At 46.5% G+C, this 17861-nt stretch overlaps 1 protein-coding gene across 1 annotated transcript in view; it reads left to right on the top strand.

The window, feature by feature from the left end:
• The window catches only part of LOC115469000, a 58414-nt gene that overhangs the window by 944 nt on the left and 39609 nt on the right, over positions 1-17861 (top strand). The window contains exon 2 of the mRNA XM_030201233.1: positions 6376-6474. Within this exon, the coding sequence (XP_030057093.1) occupies positions 6387-6474 (88 nt within the window). The 5' untranslated portion in view covers positions 6376-6386. The remainder of the gene's footprint in view (positions 1-6375; positions 6475-17861) is intronic.

Here is a 17861-nt window from a genome sequence, read left to right as displayed (position 1 = left end):
ATGCAGGATGCTGCATTTAGGTTCACACATTTATGCCTGCTGTTTGACATGATGCAAGTGGATTGCACAAATGTTGGTGCATAACAGTTTGGCCCTTGAGTGATGCTGGTTGCTTTGGAAAGGTAACTCCTCAGCAATAGTAGGAATCTTCTTAAAAACCAGAAAGACCTTGATGTCATTAGCTTACGTTTGTATCTGAAGGGTTTTCCCAAAGGAGGTGTTACCTTTTCTTTTGAATTAGTCCATTTGTCTCCCTTTATTTGTGAAGGAGGAGGGGAAAAGGGAAGGATAAGGTCCTTTCTTGGTTGGATATGAGTAGGTGTTTTACTCTGCTTTCTAGAGTAGACCAATCCTTTCCAAAAATGGACAGTCAATTTGTTCTTTTCAGTTGGCGGCACAGAGGGGAAGCAGTGTCCAAATCCTCCATAGCTCACTAGGTCAGGTTGGTGATAGCATCCACCCAGTGGTGGCCCTACCATGAGGCCAACTAAGGCAGAAGTCTAAGGCGGCATTCTTCCTGGAGTAGTATCTCCCCCTTTCTTCCTCCACTCCCTTCGCCGAGTTTACCTTCTTTTCCCATTTACCAAAAGGTGGCAGCAGCAGTTCCCAAATGCTTCCCTGCCACCGGCACCATTCTCTTCCCTTTATTGTGGCCCACCTCTCTGATGTAACTTCTCGTTTCCTCAGGGGTGGGCCGCAGCGGAGAAGAGGCCGGTGGCAGCAGCAGGGCAACATATGGGAATCGCTGCCACTGCTGCCTTTTGGAAAATGGAAAAAGAAGGTAAACTCAGGGAAGGGGGGAGATGCCAGACTGTGGCTGGGGGGTGGGATGGCGGTGGCATCTCATCCCTGCCTTATGTGGCATCTTGCCTTGGGCCACCTCATCATCCATCTGTTTGGTAAAGGGGTGCCAAGTTCCCAAGGCCTCAAGGTGCATTCCACTAGGATGCAAGCTTCACTAGAGGACATCTGCAGAACAGCAACTTGGTTGTCCCTCCATTTGTTTGTCAAGCATTATAGGCTGGATATTCAGATGCCCAGTACTCTGCCTTTGGGGTGCCATGACTTCTTTCCATACAGTCAGTTAGAGTATGGGTACTTCCCATGTGCCTGGACTGGTCTAGCATGATGATAAGGAAGGAGAAATGTACTCATCTTATAACTTCCTTTCATTAAGCCCTGCTAGATCAGCCTGGTTCCCACTCAGGAAGTCTTAGCTGCCTTAGTTGTGTTTATATTTATTATGAATTTGTTATGCAGTTCTTCTTAGAGTTTAAATTAAAGCATTTTACATCAATTACATTAGATTAAAAGAAAAAAAAACAAATGGAATTGATAAAGACTAGAAATAAAATTGAACAGAGGTAGAAGAAGCCCATCTGCGGTCAATCCATTAGGTCTACTCGGGAAAAGCTAATGAAAAGAATTAAGTTGACAAGGCCTTTTTAAACATTTTTGAATTTGGGCTCTTGGTGTAGCTATAACAGGAGCGCCATCCTTTGGTGCAATAAAATAAAAGGCTGACTGTCTAGTAGAATCTAGTCCAGCCATATCCAGAGGCGGCACTATGAGCCGATTCTGGTCTTCTGAACATACCTACTAGGGATCCAAAAATCATAAAAATGACATAAGAGACCCATTCAAAAGGCTCTTTGAGCCAAAGTTGACTGTAAACTTTGTCCAGTAACTGACTGGGAACTAGTGCATATTTTTAAAGTAAAGGTTTAATAGAATTGAATTTGTGGGCATATGAAATTAATTTGCTGTATTTTGTAGCAGTACATAAGCATCACCATACTGGGACAGAAGTTCCATCAATCGGTATCATGTTTCCAACTATGGCCAGTTCAGGTCACTTGGCAAAAGTAAAACAAATTTTATGCTGCTTATCCCAGGAATAACCTGTGGCCTAGTGGTTAGGGTGGTGGACTTTGGTCTTGGGGAACTGAGGAACTGAGTTCGATTCCCACTTCAGGCACAGGCAGCTCCTTGTGACTCTGGGCAAGTCACTTAACCCTCCATTGCCCCAGGTACAAATAAGTACTTGTATACAATATGTAAGCCGCATTGAGCCTGCCATGAGTGGGAAAGCGCGGGGTACAAATGTAACAAAAATAAAAAATAATAATGATTTATGGATTTTTCTTTTAGGAAGTTGGCTAAACCTTTTTTTAAACCCTGCTAAGCTAACTGCCTTTAAAACATTCTCTAGCATCAAAGTAGTTTTAAATTTACTACTTAGTAGCTTCATTGTGTGCCTCCTATGCTTTTTGTTTTTAAAAGGAGTAAACAAGTAATTCATGTACCGGTTCCACTCCACTCAGCATTTTATAGACCTCATCAAATCTCCCCTCAGCCATCTTGTCTCCAAACTGAAGAGCCCCAGCCTGTTTAGCCTTTCTTCATATGGAAATTATCTCATCTCCTTTATCATTTTCATCATTCTTTTCTGTACCTTTTCTAATTCCATTAGATCTGTTTTTGAGATGCAGTGACCAAAATTAAGTACAATACTCAAGTTGCAGTCGCACTTTAGAGCGATATAAAGGCATAATATTCTCAGTTTTGTTCTCTGTTCCTTTCCTAATAATCCCCAACATTCTCTTTGCTTTATTTTGCTGCTGCTACACACTGAGCAGAGGGTTTCAATGTATTCTAAATGATGGTCCCTTTTTTCTGGGTGGTGACTCGTAATGTGGAACCTTACATCGTGTACAGTAGAAGTCCAAAAATCCAGATGCTGTAAATCTGGACCTCCCAAGAATCTGAACCCCCAAAATTGTGATATCCGGACCGCTCGAAAATCCGGACTACACCTTCTCCCTCCCTCTCCCCCCTCCAACCACGGGCTGGTGTCTCTCCCTTTGCTCCCAGCCCTCTCTGCGGCTCTCTCCCCCTCTCCATTGTACAATACTGTACCTTTTCAGAAGTATTTCACGCCGCTGCGCCAGCCTTACAGGCTGCCTCTGGCCTGTACCGGGCCTTTCCTCTCTGACCCATCCCACCCTTCCGAAAACAGGATGTTGCATCAGAAGGGGTGGAACGGGTCAGAGGGGAAAGGCTTGGTGCACGCTGGAGGAGGCAGACTGTGAGTAAGGCTGACGCTGGTGCTGCAGCATGGAAGACTTCTGAAAAGGTACAGTATTTTATACTGCGGATTGAGAGAGAGCCATGGGAGGGGAGGGAGAGACACTGGACCATGCGAGGGACGGAGGGAGGGGATATGTAGCCATGGGGGAGACTGGGAGACCTGGGCCTCCTTCTTTGGGCTCAGCCCCTGGGCCCCCTCCTATGGGGAAGAGAGAGACAGATGCTGAATGGGAAATAGAGACACAGAGGCGTGCTGCATGGTGAAGAGAGACATAGACTGTGGACGGAAAGGAGAGACACTGCATGGGGAATAAATCAAAAACATTTGCCTATGCATCTCTTTATTCTTCCTTAAATTTGAATTTTAAAAGTACTGCCTGAGAATCCAGAAAATTTGAAAATCCGGACTGACCCATTTCCCAAGCAGTCCAGATTTTTGGACTTCTACTGTAGCTGTACTTTGGGTTCCTCTTTCCTACATGCATCATTTTACACTTGCTCACATTAAATGTCATCTGCCATTTGGATGCCCAGTCTCCCTGTCTCATATGGTTCACTTACAATTTTCACAATCCTCTTGTTATTTAATAACTTTGAATAACTTTGCATCGTCAGCAAATTTGATTACCTCATTTGTTGTTTCCATTTCTAGATCATTTGTTTAAAAAGCAGTGGTCCTATCACAGATACCTGGGGAGCCCCACTATTTATCCCTTCTCCATTAAGAATATTGACCATTTAAACCTACTCTCTGTTTTCTATCTTTTAACGAGTTTTTAATCCACAATAGGGCACTGCCTCCTAGCCCATGACTTTCTTATTTCTTCAGGAGTTGTTCATGAAATACTTTGTCAAAAACTTTCTGAAAATCCAAATACACAATATCAACCAGATCACCTTTATTTGTTTACTAGCCGTTAAGCCCGTAAAAACGGGCGGGTATTGGAATGTTTTTTTTCCCCAAGGCCCCCCTCCCGTTGCAGCTGCAAAGCCCCTGCCATCCTCCTTCCCTGCCAGCTCCAAGGCCCCCTCTGTCCCTCCCTCCCAGCTCCAAGGCTCCAGTCCTCCCCCCTTCCCAGCTGCAAGGCCCCCTGCCCTCCCTCCCTCCCAGTTCCAAGGCCCTCCCCCCAGCTCCCAAGGCCCCCTTCCCTCCCTCCCAGTTCCAAGGCCCCCTGCTCTCCCTCACAACTGTAAGGGGCCCCATTCCCTCACAACTGTAAGGGCCCCCCTGCCCTCCCTCCCAGCTCCAAGGCTCCAGTCCTCCCCCCTTCCCAGCTGCAAGGCCCCCTGCCTGCCCGCCCTCCCTCCCAGTTCCAAGGCCCCAGGCCCTCCCCCCAGCTCCCAAGGCCCCCTGCCCTCCCTCCCTCCCAGTTCCAAGGCCCCAGGCCCTCCCCCCCAGCTCCCAAGGCCCCCTGCCCTCCCGCCCTCCCAGTTCCAAGGCCCCCTGCTCTCCCTCACAACTGTAACAGCCCCCCTGCCCTCCAGCTCCAAGGCTCCAGTCCTCCCCCCTTCTCAGCTGCAAGGCCCCCCGCCCTCCCTCCCTCCCAGTTCCAAGGCCCCAGGCCCCCCCAGCTCCCTCCCTCCCAGTTCCAAGGCCCCCTGCTCTCCCTCACAACTGTAAGGGCCCCCCTGCCCTCCCTCCCAGCTCCAAGGCTCCAGTCCTCCCCCCTTCCCAGCTGCAAGTCCCCCCGCCCTCCCTCCCACCCAGTTCCAAGGCCCCAGGCCCCCCCAGCTCCCAAGGCCCCCCCAGCTCCCAAGGCCCCCTTCCCTCCCTCCCAGTTCCAAGGCCCCAGGCCCCCCCAGCTCCCCAGGCCCCCTTCCTTCCCTCCCTCCCTCCCAGCTCCAAGGCCCCCCTCCTTCTGAGACGTCCCATGTCCCCTCCCCCCCCAAGGTAGCCGCTACCCGCCCCCCCCCCACGCCGGAGTCGCCACCACCCCCCCCTTCACCCGGCCCGGGCCCTCTCTTCGTTATTCAACTTACAGCAGCGCCGAAACAGCAGCAAGCAGTAGCTCCCGTTGGCCTTCCTTCACTGCCTGTGCCTCGCCCTCGTGTGACGTCACGTCGGCGAGGGCGGGGCACAGGCAGGGAAGGAAGACCGACGGGAGCTGAAGCTGAGCTGCTTGCTGCTGTTTCGGCGCTGCTGTAAGTTCAATAACGAAGAGAGGGCCCGGGCCGGGTGAAGGGGGGGTGGTGGCGACTCCGGGGTGGGGGGGCGGTAGCGGCTACCTTGGGGGGGGGGGGGAGCGGTAGCGATGTCAGCGGTTCCCTCCCTTCCCTTCAGCGCAGTTTCCCTCTCTGTCCCGCCCCCCTTCCCCGTCATCACGTCTTGACGCGGGGGCGGGACAGAGAGGGAAGTCTCTACTGCGCATTTGCAGGTGAGTCGGTCACTTGCCATTTATAGGTTTGATTCACCCATTCAAAGAAATGTAGCAGATTGGTGAGGCAAGATTTCCCTTGGCTTTGTCCCATTAATCTATGCCTATGTATGTGATCAATAATTTTGTTCTTTATTATCGTCTCTATCATTTCGCCTGGCACAAATGTCAGACTCACTAGTCTATAATTTCCAGGGTCACCGCTGGAACCCTTTTTAAAAATTGGCATTACATTGGCCACCCTCCATTGTGCAATGGGCAATCAAATAGTTGTGTAAATAAAATAAATACAATAATTTATAAATGGTGGATTGACATAAGAAGTAATGAGTTATAGAAGTCTAGATCTACTAATTACAAGGACAAAAACTAATGTGGGCAGGGCTGAGTCATCAAGTAATGGCAAGTAGCATGAATAGAACGTAATGCCAAGAAGCAGTACTTGGCTACAGACGAAGTGTTCTCTCCAGAACTGAAATTACGTGGCTCATTTTTGTTGACCATCTATGTTTTATGTGCAAGAGAGGAGGCAGGGTGCTTGGTTCTTGTTACCCTTTGTTGATAAGCAGGTTCTGCTTTATTATACATTGTTCTGGTAAATTCCAGCTCTGCATGAATCCTAATAGTGGTAATGATGTCACTGGAGGCATCTGCCTCCTCTGTCTTCACCAGTCTGGGGGAGGGGGGAAGGGGGCATATCCATACATCTGGACTGGTCTATAAGACTCAAGGAAAGGAAATTATCAGATAAGACCAAATTTCTCCTTTGTCTTTTATGTGTGTAGTCTTGCACTGAATAGTAATGTTGATATTAAATCCCAGTATAAGCAGAGCCGTTACCCAGGGCGTGGACATTACAGTAACGGAAGAAACTGAATGTTAATCTTCAGGTATTTTTATAATGTCACAGGCCTGAGGAAAATGGAGTCAGTGGATAAATGGTACAGGGATTTCCTTGCACTGAAACATCTGGACAAAAAGTTCAAACTGAAGAAGAATGGAGCAACAGGTGAGCAAAACTCAGGGCCAGCCTAACCATAGGCAAGACTATTTAGCAACCTAGGGCAGCAGTTTCTGGGGGTTACCAAATTTCACTTGCAGTCAGATCAAAATAGGCTTTGACAGCCACACAAAATGAAAGAAACAAGAGGAGATATTTTTACAAGCAGCAGGAAGTGTGGGCGTTTTCAGGTAGACCATGTACCTAGAGGGAGAGATGGTGTTGGGTTGGTTGATCTTGATTGCTGAGGGGAGGGCAGAGGGCCAGAGAATTAATGTGGGGGGTGGGGTGGGGCAGGGCAGGGCAGGACTGAAAGTTTCCCTAGGGTGCCTAAGCCCTGCCAGAACTGAAGGGAAACAACCTCCCCACCTCTTCCAGTAAGAGGTACAGGGTAATGGCGTAGATGTACTGGTTGTGAGGGAGTGCCCGATTTGGCAATCCTAGCATTTCCCAGTGAAAATTTGTGTAGGAGCGTTGGCTGAAGATTGCTTTCCACTTTTCTAGTTTTAGACTCTTATATGCAGGTGTCAGATAATAAAGTTCTGTGGGGTATGTCCTGTTATTTTTCTGGTTTTCCACTAGTTAATGTCAGATAGCTGGCCCTGGAGGTTATGGGTGTCCAACCTCGATCTTTGAGGGCTTCAACCCAGTTGGACACCTAGTTTTCTGGACATCCACAATGAATCTTGAAAAGCAGTCCGGTTAGAGTTACTCCAAGACAGCTTGAAAAATAACATCCTTAAACAGAGCCTTGTCAGGTGGTTGACTTTTGGGCTCATTTTCAAAGGAGAAAAATGTCCAAAAAGTGGCAAAAATCTGCATTTGGACATTTTTCTCACAAAAATGTCCAAATTGGTATTTTCAAAACCAATTTTTAGATGCTTTTCTATAAAATCGTCAGAAGTGTGTTCAGATCACAAGGGGGCATGTTAAGGGTGGGATCTGGGCATTCTTAACACTTGGACGTTTTTCAGTCATATTGGAACAAAACAAAACTGGCCAGGACTAAAACTAGCATGTTTTGAGCTAGACCTGTTTTTATGACGAATAAGGTACAAAAAGGTGCCCTAAATGACCACTGAAGGGAATCAGGGATGACCTTCCCTTACTCTCCCAGTGGTCACTGACCCCCTCCTACCCCCCCCCCCCAAAATGTGAATTAAGACATTCTACGAGGACAAGCAGGCTGCATTATTCTCACATGTGGGTCGACGTCTGCGTCGGCCCGGGAATCCGCATTTTGAAATAGCAAAGAACAAAAAACTTTGCTAGATTCTTCTGGCATGCGTACAGTGCGCACTTCGCATGCACGGACTGACTTCCCGCTCGCCGCATGAGCGTGTACCTCAGTTACTTTTTTTCCGCGACGAGGTGCGGCAGGTTCCTCCTGTGCTCCTCGTTCTGGCCCGGGAAACAGTTTCTTCTGAACAGCGATTTTTTTTGCGTTTTTTTTCTCTTTTTCTACTTTGTTTTCTTTAAGAAAAAAAATAGAATTCCCTTTTGTTAAATCCTCAGTCTTTTTTTCTCCATTTTTAAGTTTCCTTTCTTTTTCGACGCGGATGGTTTAAGGCCGCGCGGTCAGGTTTTCTCCTCATTTTTGTGCCCCTTTTTATTGGCACAGTCGAGTCTTTTGATTTCGCCAGAGCCGTTTTTCCCCCATGTCATCGAAGACGCCCAGCAGCTTCAAACGTTGTACTCTGTGCAACCAGATCATCTCAGGTACCGATACCCATTCCTGGTGTATCCAGTGCCTTGGGCCCAACCACAGCCCAGCTTCTTGTGCTCTGTGTCTTCGTATGAAGAAGCGGACCCAAGTAGCTCGAGAAGCCCAACGCGAGAAACATTTTTGGGGCTCGGTCCGGTCCTTCGACGTCACTATCGACATCGGTACCAAGGGAAGCATCGACGTCAGGAGCAGAGATAATGGCTGCTGAGAGGCCAAGACACGCTGGGAGTAGTGAGTCATCAAGTGGGTCTCCACCTGTCTAGAGGCCTCCTGCTGTGTAGGCCCCCTGGGACCGACCATTGTTGGACGTGACGATTCCACGTCGTCCTCGTCGGCACCGAGGAGCCTCGGGGACAGGCATCAAGAGAAGGCAAAAAAGCACCATCACCGATTTCCTTCGACACACGGTGCCAGGAGCTCCAGGGCGTCGAAGGATTTGGCACCCGAGAATTGTCGGCGCCTATAGGACCGCTCCCCCTCCATACAGGAGGTACCGATGCGTCGGTCTCTTGGCAGCCCGGTACCTGCTCCTAAACCTCAGCAGATTCTGCCTCCGGTTGCTCCACCGACCCTACAGCCTTCTCCGATGGCGGCTCTCGACGAGCGCATCTGGGCCCTGCTTCTAGAACTTCACAGCGTCTGGCCCTTTGCCTGCGGTGAGGTCCCTGTCAAGCGGCACCGGTGTCGACTGCCACCCAGGTCAACTCCCCTTCAACGTCGGTGGAGGAAGCTTCACCGCAGTCCATGCGGGCGTCTGCTTCTCAACATCGCCATCGAGGATGTCGATCCTCGGCATTTAGGCAGGTTCAGTCTCGGAGTTCCGTTAGGGAAGTGCTCTCCGATACTGAAGAGGAGCATTCGTGGGAGTCAGAGAAAGATCCTAGATACTTTTCCCCCAATGAGTCTTTTGGGATTCCCTCTGAACCTTCCCCTCCACCTGAAAGGGAGACTACACCAACAAGCAGGGGGCCACCGGATCTCGCCCTCTGTGTCAGGAAGCTGTCCAGATGTGACTTTGGGCACGCCGTCATGGCATGTTTCTCCAAGCCACTTATCTGGCAGGTGTAAACAGTCTGGCCGACAGGCTGAGCAGGGTAATGCAACTTCACGAGTGGTTGCTGAATATGGGCGTAGGCTGCAAGATCTTCTGAGCGTGGGGCACCCCCTCGGTAGATCTTTTTGCCACTCAAATCAATCACAAGGTCCCTCAGTTCTATTCCAGGCTTCAGGCCCGCGACAGCCTAGCGTCAGATGCCTTTCTTCTACATTGGGGAACAGGTTTTCTGTATGCATATCCTCCCATACCTCTAGTAGGGAAGACTTTGCTGAAACTCAAGCCAGACCGCGGAACCATGATCCTAATTGTACCCTACTGGCCACGTCAGATTTGGTTCCCTCTACTTCTGGAGTTGTCCTCCGAAGAACTGTGGAGATTGGAGTGTTTTTCAACTCAGGACTAGGGGTCGCTTCTACATCCTAACCTTCAGTCTCTGGCTCTCACGGCCTGGATGTTGAGAACTTAGAATTCGCCTCCTTGGGTTTCGGAGGGTGTCTCCCTAGTTTTGCTTGCTTCCAGGAAAGATTCCAATAGAAATGTAATAAAATAAAACATAGAAAATAAGATGATATCTTTTTTTATTGAACTAACAATACATTTTTTGATTAGCTTTCGAAGATGGCCCTTCTTCAACAGATCAGAAAAACCCAGATCAGGAAAGATTCCACAAAAAGGTATTACTCTTTCAAATGGAGGAGGTTTGTCGTCTGGTGTGACAGCAAGGCCCTAGGTCCTCTCTCTTGTCCTACACAAACCCTGCTTGAATTCCTTCTACACTTGTCATAGTCTGGTCTCAAGGCCAACTTCGTAAGGGTTCATCTCAGTGCAATTAGCGCTTATCATTGGCATGCAGAGGGTAAGCCTATCTCTGGACAGCTTTTAGTTGTTCACTTCATGAGAGGTTTGATTTTGTCAAAACCCCCTGTCAAACCTCTGCCAGTGTCATGGGATCTCAACATCGTTCTCACCCAGCTGATGAAGGCTCCTTTTGAGCCACTGAATTCCTGTCATCTGAAGTACTTGACCTAGAAAGTTATTTTTTTGGTGGCTGTTACTTCAGCTCGTAGGGTCAGTGAGCTTCAGGTCCTAGTAGTGGATGCACCTTATACTAAGTTTCATCACAACAGAGTAGTCCTTCGCACGCACCCTAAGTTCCTGCCGAAGGTGGTGTTGGAGTTCCATCTGAACCAGTCGATTGTCTTGCCAACATTTTTTCCCCGTTCTCATGCCCACCCTGGCGAAAAGCAGTTTGCACACCTTGGACTGCAAGAGAGCATTGGCCTTTTACGTGGAGCAGACGAAGCCCTTCAGACAGTACGCCCAGTTATCTGTTGCTTTTGATCCCAACAGGGGAGTCGCTATCGGAAAACGCACAATCTCCAATTGGCTAGCAGATTCCATTTCCTTCACTTATGCCCAAGCTGGGCTGACTCTGGAGGGCCATGTCATGGCTCATAATGTTGGAGCCATGGCTGTGTCGGTGGCTCACTTAAAGTCAGCCTCCATTGAAGAGATTTGCAAAGCTGCAACATGATCTTCAGTCTACACATTCACCTCGCATTACTGCCTTAAACAGGATACCCAATGTGACAGTCGGTTCGGGCAGTCAATGCTGCAGAATCTGTTTGGGTTTTAGAATCCAACTCCACTCCTCTAGGCCCATTTTATTCTGTTCCAGACTGCACTCTCAGCTAGCGGTATATAGTTTCAGATTAACCTATGTTAAATCCTCGCCGTTATGAGGCCCAATTGACCAATGTTTATTGTTTTGGGTGAGCCTGGATGCTAGGGATACCCCACGTGTGAGAATAATTCAGCCTGCTTGTCCTCTGAGAAAGCGAAGATACTTACCTGTAGCAGGTATTCTCCGAGGACAGCAGGCTGATTATTCTCACAATCCCTCCCACCTCCCCTTGGAGTTATTTGTTATGCTTTTGACTTAACTGAGGTACGCACTTGCGTGGCGGACAGGAAGTCAGTCCGTGCATGCAAGCTGCACGCATGCCAGAGAACTAGCAAAGTTTTTTGTTCTTTGCTCTGGCAAAATGCTGATTCCCGGGCCGATACAGATGTAATGCTCGGATCCATTAGAGCAGCATGCAGGTCCCTGGAGTAGTCTAGTAGTGGGTGCAGTGCACTGCAGACCGGTGGACCCAGGCCCATACCTCCCCCTACCTGTTAACTTGTGGTGGAATCTGTGAGCCCTCAAAAACTCCCCAGAAATCCACTGTACCCACATATAGGTGCTCCCTTCACTCATAAGGACTATTGTAGTGGTGTACACTTGGGGGTAGTGGGTTTTGTGGGGGGTTTGGGGAAGTTTTGGGAGGCTCAGCAGATGAGATAAGGGAGCAACAGTGAGATGTGTACTTGGGATCATTTATTTGATGTCCACTGCAGTGCCCCCTAGGGTGCCCAATTGCTCTCCTGGGATGTCTGTATGGTCAAGCTACTAAGAATGTTGGCTCCTCCTACATCCCAAATAACTTGATTTTATGTGTTTTTCACTTGGATTTTTTTTTTTTGAAAATGGACCAAAAGAAAAAAAATAAACACACAGAGCATAAAAACATCTAGCAAATACCCATTTTCAGAAAAAAAAGACATTTTTCTGTTTTGAAAATGGCTATATTCCCCACTTGAATTTTGGATGTTTTTAACAAAACATCCAAAGTTGGACTTAGATGTCATATCGAAAATGCCTCTTCCTTTATCCCTGCCCCCCTCCCCCATACCTTTTCACTTTCTAAACACCTAAACCCAGAGCTGAACCAAAGTTTGGAGTGATGCTTAACTGCTAGCTATTTATACCAATATAAAGTATAATTTCTGTCACATAATTTCTTCCAGATTTATGTTTTTTTTTTTTATTGCTTTTGATAGCTTCAAAGTGTACCTGCTTCTTTGGTATGTTTCTTGTTTGCAAATTTAGCTGTGAAGTTCTTTATTATTTTAGATTTATCATTTTTACAAGTGAGGTTTCTTCAGTATTTTGTTTAGATGAGAACGAGTTGTACTCTTCTCCTTATACTGAAATCCTTTTGCACAGACTCATAGATCCTTGATTTTGTGCAGCTCAGTGAGTCATCTTTGTCTTGGTGTTTATTTTATCATTTGGGCCCCATATCAAGTGCATATAATTCACTTGGCTCATGATGTTCTGAGGTCAAGTGCAAGATGCATTTCATCTGTTTTGTTCATTACAGGCTGTATTGCAGAAGACTGTCATAACTACATCACCTTTGCTTATTCTAGGCTTACGATTTCAGGGCAAAAATGAGGAAGTGTGCTTTGATTTGTTATCTTCTAGGCAAGAATAGATCATGTCAGTGCAAGATGTTTCCTGTGACGACTTAAGGCTGGCACTGTGCTTCATTGGCTTCTACGACTGTTTGGTTGAATGCTTTGCAAATTACTGGTGTTAAAGTACAAACAGGTTCTTAAGATGGATTTCAGAAAATCCACTGCTTGTTTCTAGGATAAGGAGCATAAAATCTGTTTTACTTTTTTGGGATCTTGCCAGGTACTTGTGACCTGGACAGGCCACTATTGGAAACAGGATACTGGGCTTGATGGACATTTGGTCTGTCCCAGCATGGCAACACTTACGTTCACATGTTCTAAGCTTAGGATCATTGCTGCGATGGTATGTGCAAAACTAACCCATGTGGAGACATTGTTCCTGAGAGCCAACATTTCAAAACAATTGGAGATGCTAATCCAGGGGTGGGCAACCTCGGTCCTTGAGGGCCGCAACCCAGTCAGGTTTTCATGATTTCTACAATGAATATGTATGGGATCTATTTGCATATAATGGTGGCAGTGCATGCAACTAGATCTTATACATATTCATTGGGGAAATCCTGAAAACCCGACTGGGATGCAGCCCTCAATGACTGAGGTTGCCTACTTCTGTGCTGATCCTACCACAGATTACCACTCTGGAGACGGTGAAGGTGCTTGCTGAACACCGGGATGCTAAAGCATCCACTGCACTCACAGAGCTGGCACCTATGGTTCATTCTATATTTGAAACTGATATGATCCTTCTTTTAGATTCTGTCTACGTATCTGCAGCCTTGAACCTTCACCATTACTTCTGGCTCGTCTAGCTGAAATAGGTATATCAGGAAAAGTTCTCTCTTGTTTTCTTGTCTGGTCGTTCTTTATTTGTTAAAACATCTTCCTCTAAATGCTGATGATATTCTGTTAGTCTTCCCAGTTGCTCTCTCTTCCAGAAATTTTCTCAATCTCCAGGTATGCTGTAAGACCATGGCAGCTTGGTTTTCTGATCACAAAATGGTCCCTAATCAGAGTAAGACTACAGCCTGTTGGTTGACAGATTTTGTAATTTGCCCAATCAGAACTGTTGATTCTTTTCGATCCATGGATATAATTTTTGATACCTCACTTTCCTTCCATAAATAGGTTTCTAAAGTGCTACAGTCTGGATTTTTAGCATTTTGCAGATTATGTCCCTTAAAGAAGTACATACTGGGACAGACCAAAGGTCCATCAAGCCCAGCATCCTGTTTCCAACAGTGGCCAATCCAGGTCACAAATAACTGGCAAGATCCCCAGAAAAGTACAAAACATTTTATGCTGCTTGTCCCAGAAATAGTGGATTTTCCCCAAGTCCAATTTAATAATGGTCTATGGACTTTTCCTTTAGGAAGCCATCCAAACGTTTTTTTCAACTCTGCTAAGCTAACCACCTTTACCACATTTTCTGTCAACGAATTGCAGAGTTGAATTACACATTGAGTGAAAAAATATTTTCTCCGATTCGTTTTACATTTACTACCTTGTAGCTTCATCGCATGCGTCCTAGTCCTAGTATTTTTGGAAAGCGTAAACAGATGCTTCACGTCTACCCGTTTCACTCCACTCATTATTTTATAGACCTCTATCATATCTCCCCTCAGCCGTCTTTTCTCCAAGCTGGAGCCCCAGCCTCATTAGCCTTTTCTTATAGGGAAGTCGTCCCATCCCCTTTATCATTTTCATCGCCCTTCTCTGCACCTTTTCTAATTCCAGTATATCTTTTTTGAGATGTGGCGACCAGAATTGAACACAATATTTGAGGTACGGTCGCACCATGGAGTGATACAAAGGCATTTTAACATCTTCATTTTTGTTTTCCATTCCTTTCCTACTAATACCTAACATTCTATTTGCTTTTGTTAGCCGCCACAGCACACTGAGCAATGTATCATCAGCGGTGACACCTAGATCCTTTTCTTGGTTGGTGTCTCCTAATGTTGAACCTTGCATGACATAACTGTAATTCGGGTTCCTCTTTCCCACATGCATCACTTTGCACTTGCTCACATTAAATGTCATCTGCCATTTAGACGCCCAGTCTTGTAAGGTCCTCTTGTAATTTTTCACAATCCTCCCTCGATTTAACTACTTTGAATAACTTTGTGTCATCAGCAAATTTAATTACCTCACTAGTTACTCCCATCTCTAGGTCATTTATAAATATGTTAAAAAGCAGCGGTCCCAGCACAGACCCCTGGGGAACCCCACTAACTACCATTCCCCATTGAGACCATTTAACCCTACTCTCTGTTTTCTATCTTTTAACCAGTTTTTAATCCACAATAGAACACTACCTCCTATCCCTTGACTCTCCAATTTCCTCTGGAGTCTTTCATGAGGTACGTTGTCAAACGCCTTCTGAAAATCCAGATACACAATATCAACCGGCTCACCATTATCCACATGTTAGTTTACCCCCTCAAAGAAATGTAATAGATTGGTGAGGCAAGATTTCCCTTTACTAAATCCATGTTGGCTTTGTCTCATTAATCCATGCTTTTGAATATGCTCTGTAATTTTGTTCTTTATAATAGTCTCTACCATTTTGCCCGGCACCGACGTAAGACTCACTGGTCTATAATTTCCTGGATATCCCCTGGAACCTTTTTTAAAAATCGGCGTTACATTGCCCTCCAATCTTCTGGTACCATGCTCGATTTTAAGGATAAATTACATATTACTAACAATAGTTCCGCAAGTTCATTTTTCAGTTCTCTGGGATGAATACCATCTGGTCCAGGAGATTTGCTACTCTTCATTTGTCAAATTGCCCCATTACATCTTCTAGGTCTAAAGAGATTTCATTCTGTTTCTCCGAATCATCAGCTTAAAATACCATTTCTGGCACCGGTATCTCTCCCAAATATTCCTCGGTGAAGACCAAAGCAAAGAATTCATTTAATCTCTCTGTTATGGCTTTGTCTTCCCTGATCACCCCTTTTACCCCTTGGTCATCTAGCTGTCCAACCGATTCTTTTGCCGGCTTCCTGCTTTTAATATACCTAAAAAAACTTTTTGCTATATGTTTTTGCCTCCAACACAGTCTTTTTTTTCAAAGTCCCACTTAGCCTTCCTTATCAGAGCTTTGCATTTGACTTGACATTCCTTATGCTGTTTCTTATTATTTTCATTCGGTTCCTTCTTCCATTTTCTGAAGGATTTTCTTTTAGCTCTAATAGCTTTCTTCACCTCACTTTTTCACCAGGCTGGTTGTCATTTAGTCTTCTGTCCTCCTTTTTTAATATGTGGAATATGTTTGGCCTGGGCTTCCAGGATGGTGTTTTTGAACAGCATTCACGCCTGCCGCTCCTCTTCTCATTTTATCATAGTCTCCTTTTTTAAAGTTAAATGCTAACGTATTGGATTTCCTGTGTATACTTACTTCAAAGCTAAAATCAAATTTGATCATTGTTTTCAAGCGGCCCCAGCACCATTACCTCCTGCACCAGATCATGAGCTCCTCTAAGGACTGGGTCCAGAATTTTTCCTTCTATCATCGGTTCCTGTAGCAGCTGCTCTGTAAAGCAGTCCTTGATTTCGTCAAGAATTTTACCTCCCTAGCATGCCCCAATGTTACATTTACTCAGTTACTATTAGGGTAATTGAAATCACCCAGTATTATTCTGTTGCCCAGTTTTGTTTGCTTCTGTTAATTTCCTTTAACATTTCTACATCTGTCTGTTCATCCTGGGTAGGTGGACGATAGTACACTTCTATCACTATCCTTTTCCCCATTACACATGGAATTTCAATCCATAGGGATTCCGAGATGTGTTTTGTTTCCTGCAGAATTTTCAATCTATTTGATTCAAGGCCCTTCTTAACATACAATGCTACCCCTCCACCAATTCGATCCACCCTATCACTACAATATAATTTGTACCCCATTATGACAGTGTCCCACTGGTTGTCCTCCTTCCACCAGGTCTCAGAGATGCCTATTATATCTAATTTTTCATTTAGTGCAATATATTCTAACTTTCCTATCTTATTTCTTAGGCTTCTGGCATTCGCATATAGACATTTCAAACTATGTTTGTTGTTCCTATTTACATCATGCTCAGTACTTGACGGTATTAATTTGCAGTCTTTTGTATGATTATTATTTAAGGACTCCTGATCTACTACTGTCTCTTTTGCAACCTCACTATTGGGATATCCTATCTTCCCTGTTTTGGTGATACCTATTGGACCTTTCCTCATTGCATATGCTAGTCCCTGCTTTTGTTATCTCTCACTTCCATATCATCAAGCTGATCAATCCATAGACTGGTGGGTTGTGTCCATCTACCAGCAGGTGGAGATAGAGAGCAATCCTTTTGCCTCCCTATATGTGGTCATGTGCTGCCGGAAACTCCTCAGTATGTTCTCTATCTCAGCAGGTGGTGGTCACACACAGCAGCAGCTCTGGCTAGGCCTCCAAGCCTAATTTTTAGGTTTTGTTGAGTGCCTGGGGTTGAGGGCTCTTCTTGAGCAAGTGCAAACCTGGTGGCGCCAGGTCCCTCCTTTTCTCCCCCCTCCCGCTGGCTCCGTAAAAAAAAAAAAAAAAAAAAAAAAAATTTTGAACGTCCTTAAAGGCGTTTATTTCGACGTTTATTTAAACGTTTATTGCAGCTACTCACTGGGACACCAGGTCGTTACAGCTCGGAGCGGAAAGCAGGTAATTTTTACCTTTTTATAGCGGGCAGGGGGTTCCCCGATTGATCTCCACGTGGCATATGGCGTCGGAGGGCGAGGGCGCAAAGAGTCGCTCCCCGGATCGCTTAGGCGCTTCTAGAGGGGATGCGGGGGTCTTAAAGTCTGATTCGCCCTTGTTGGGTGACAGTTTCGTGACCGATGAGTGTCCCGGTCCTTCCTCCGGCGTGGCGGTTTTTCCCGCCATAAACGCCCATCCCCCGCTGCTCGCCTCCGCCATCTTGGCCAGCCACGCGGCTCGGACGGCTTCTTCGTGGGCCGCCCTTGAGGGAGACATTAATGCCATGGACGCCCTTAATTTGGGCGACGGCACCAAAGCGGCTAAAGTTAAGCGTCGTTTTTCCCGCGCGGCTCCTTCGCGGAGTGTCGCGCCGGACGCCATTTTGGATGCGCAGCATGTCTCTCCCCCGCTCTTGCGAGCGCCGGTTGAGGGTGCGTCTAGGGCTGTTGCCCAGGCTGCGGACGTGCACGGTCTGGGGGGTTTCTCCCCCGAGTTTGTTTTGCTGCTGCATCAGGCCTTCCTTATGCAAAACGCTGCCCCTGCTCCCTCGTTTGGTAAAGAGGTTGAGGTCCCCGGAGGTAAACGCCCTCGGG

Source organism: Microcaecilia unicolor, chromosome 4, assembly GCF_901765095.1.
Source record: "Microcaecilia unicolor chromosome 4, aMicUni1.1, whole genome shotgun sequence".
In the NCBI taxonomy this organism is placed as follows: domain Eukaryota; kingdom Metazoa; phylum Chordata; class Amphibia; order Gymnophiona; family Siphonopidae; genus Microcaecilia; species Microcaecilia unicolor.
Note: the sequence above shows the minus strand (reverse complement) of the source record. Positions and strands in the feature narration are given on the sequence as shown.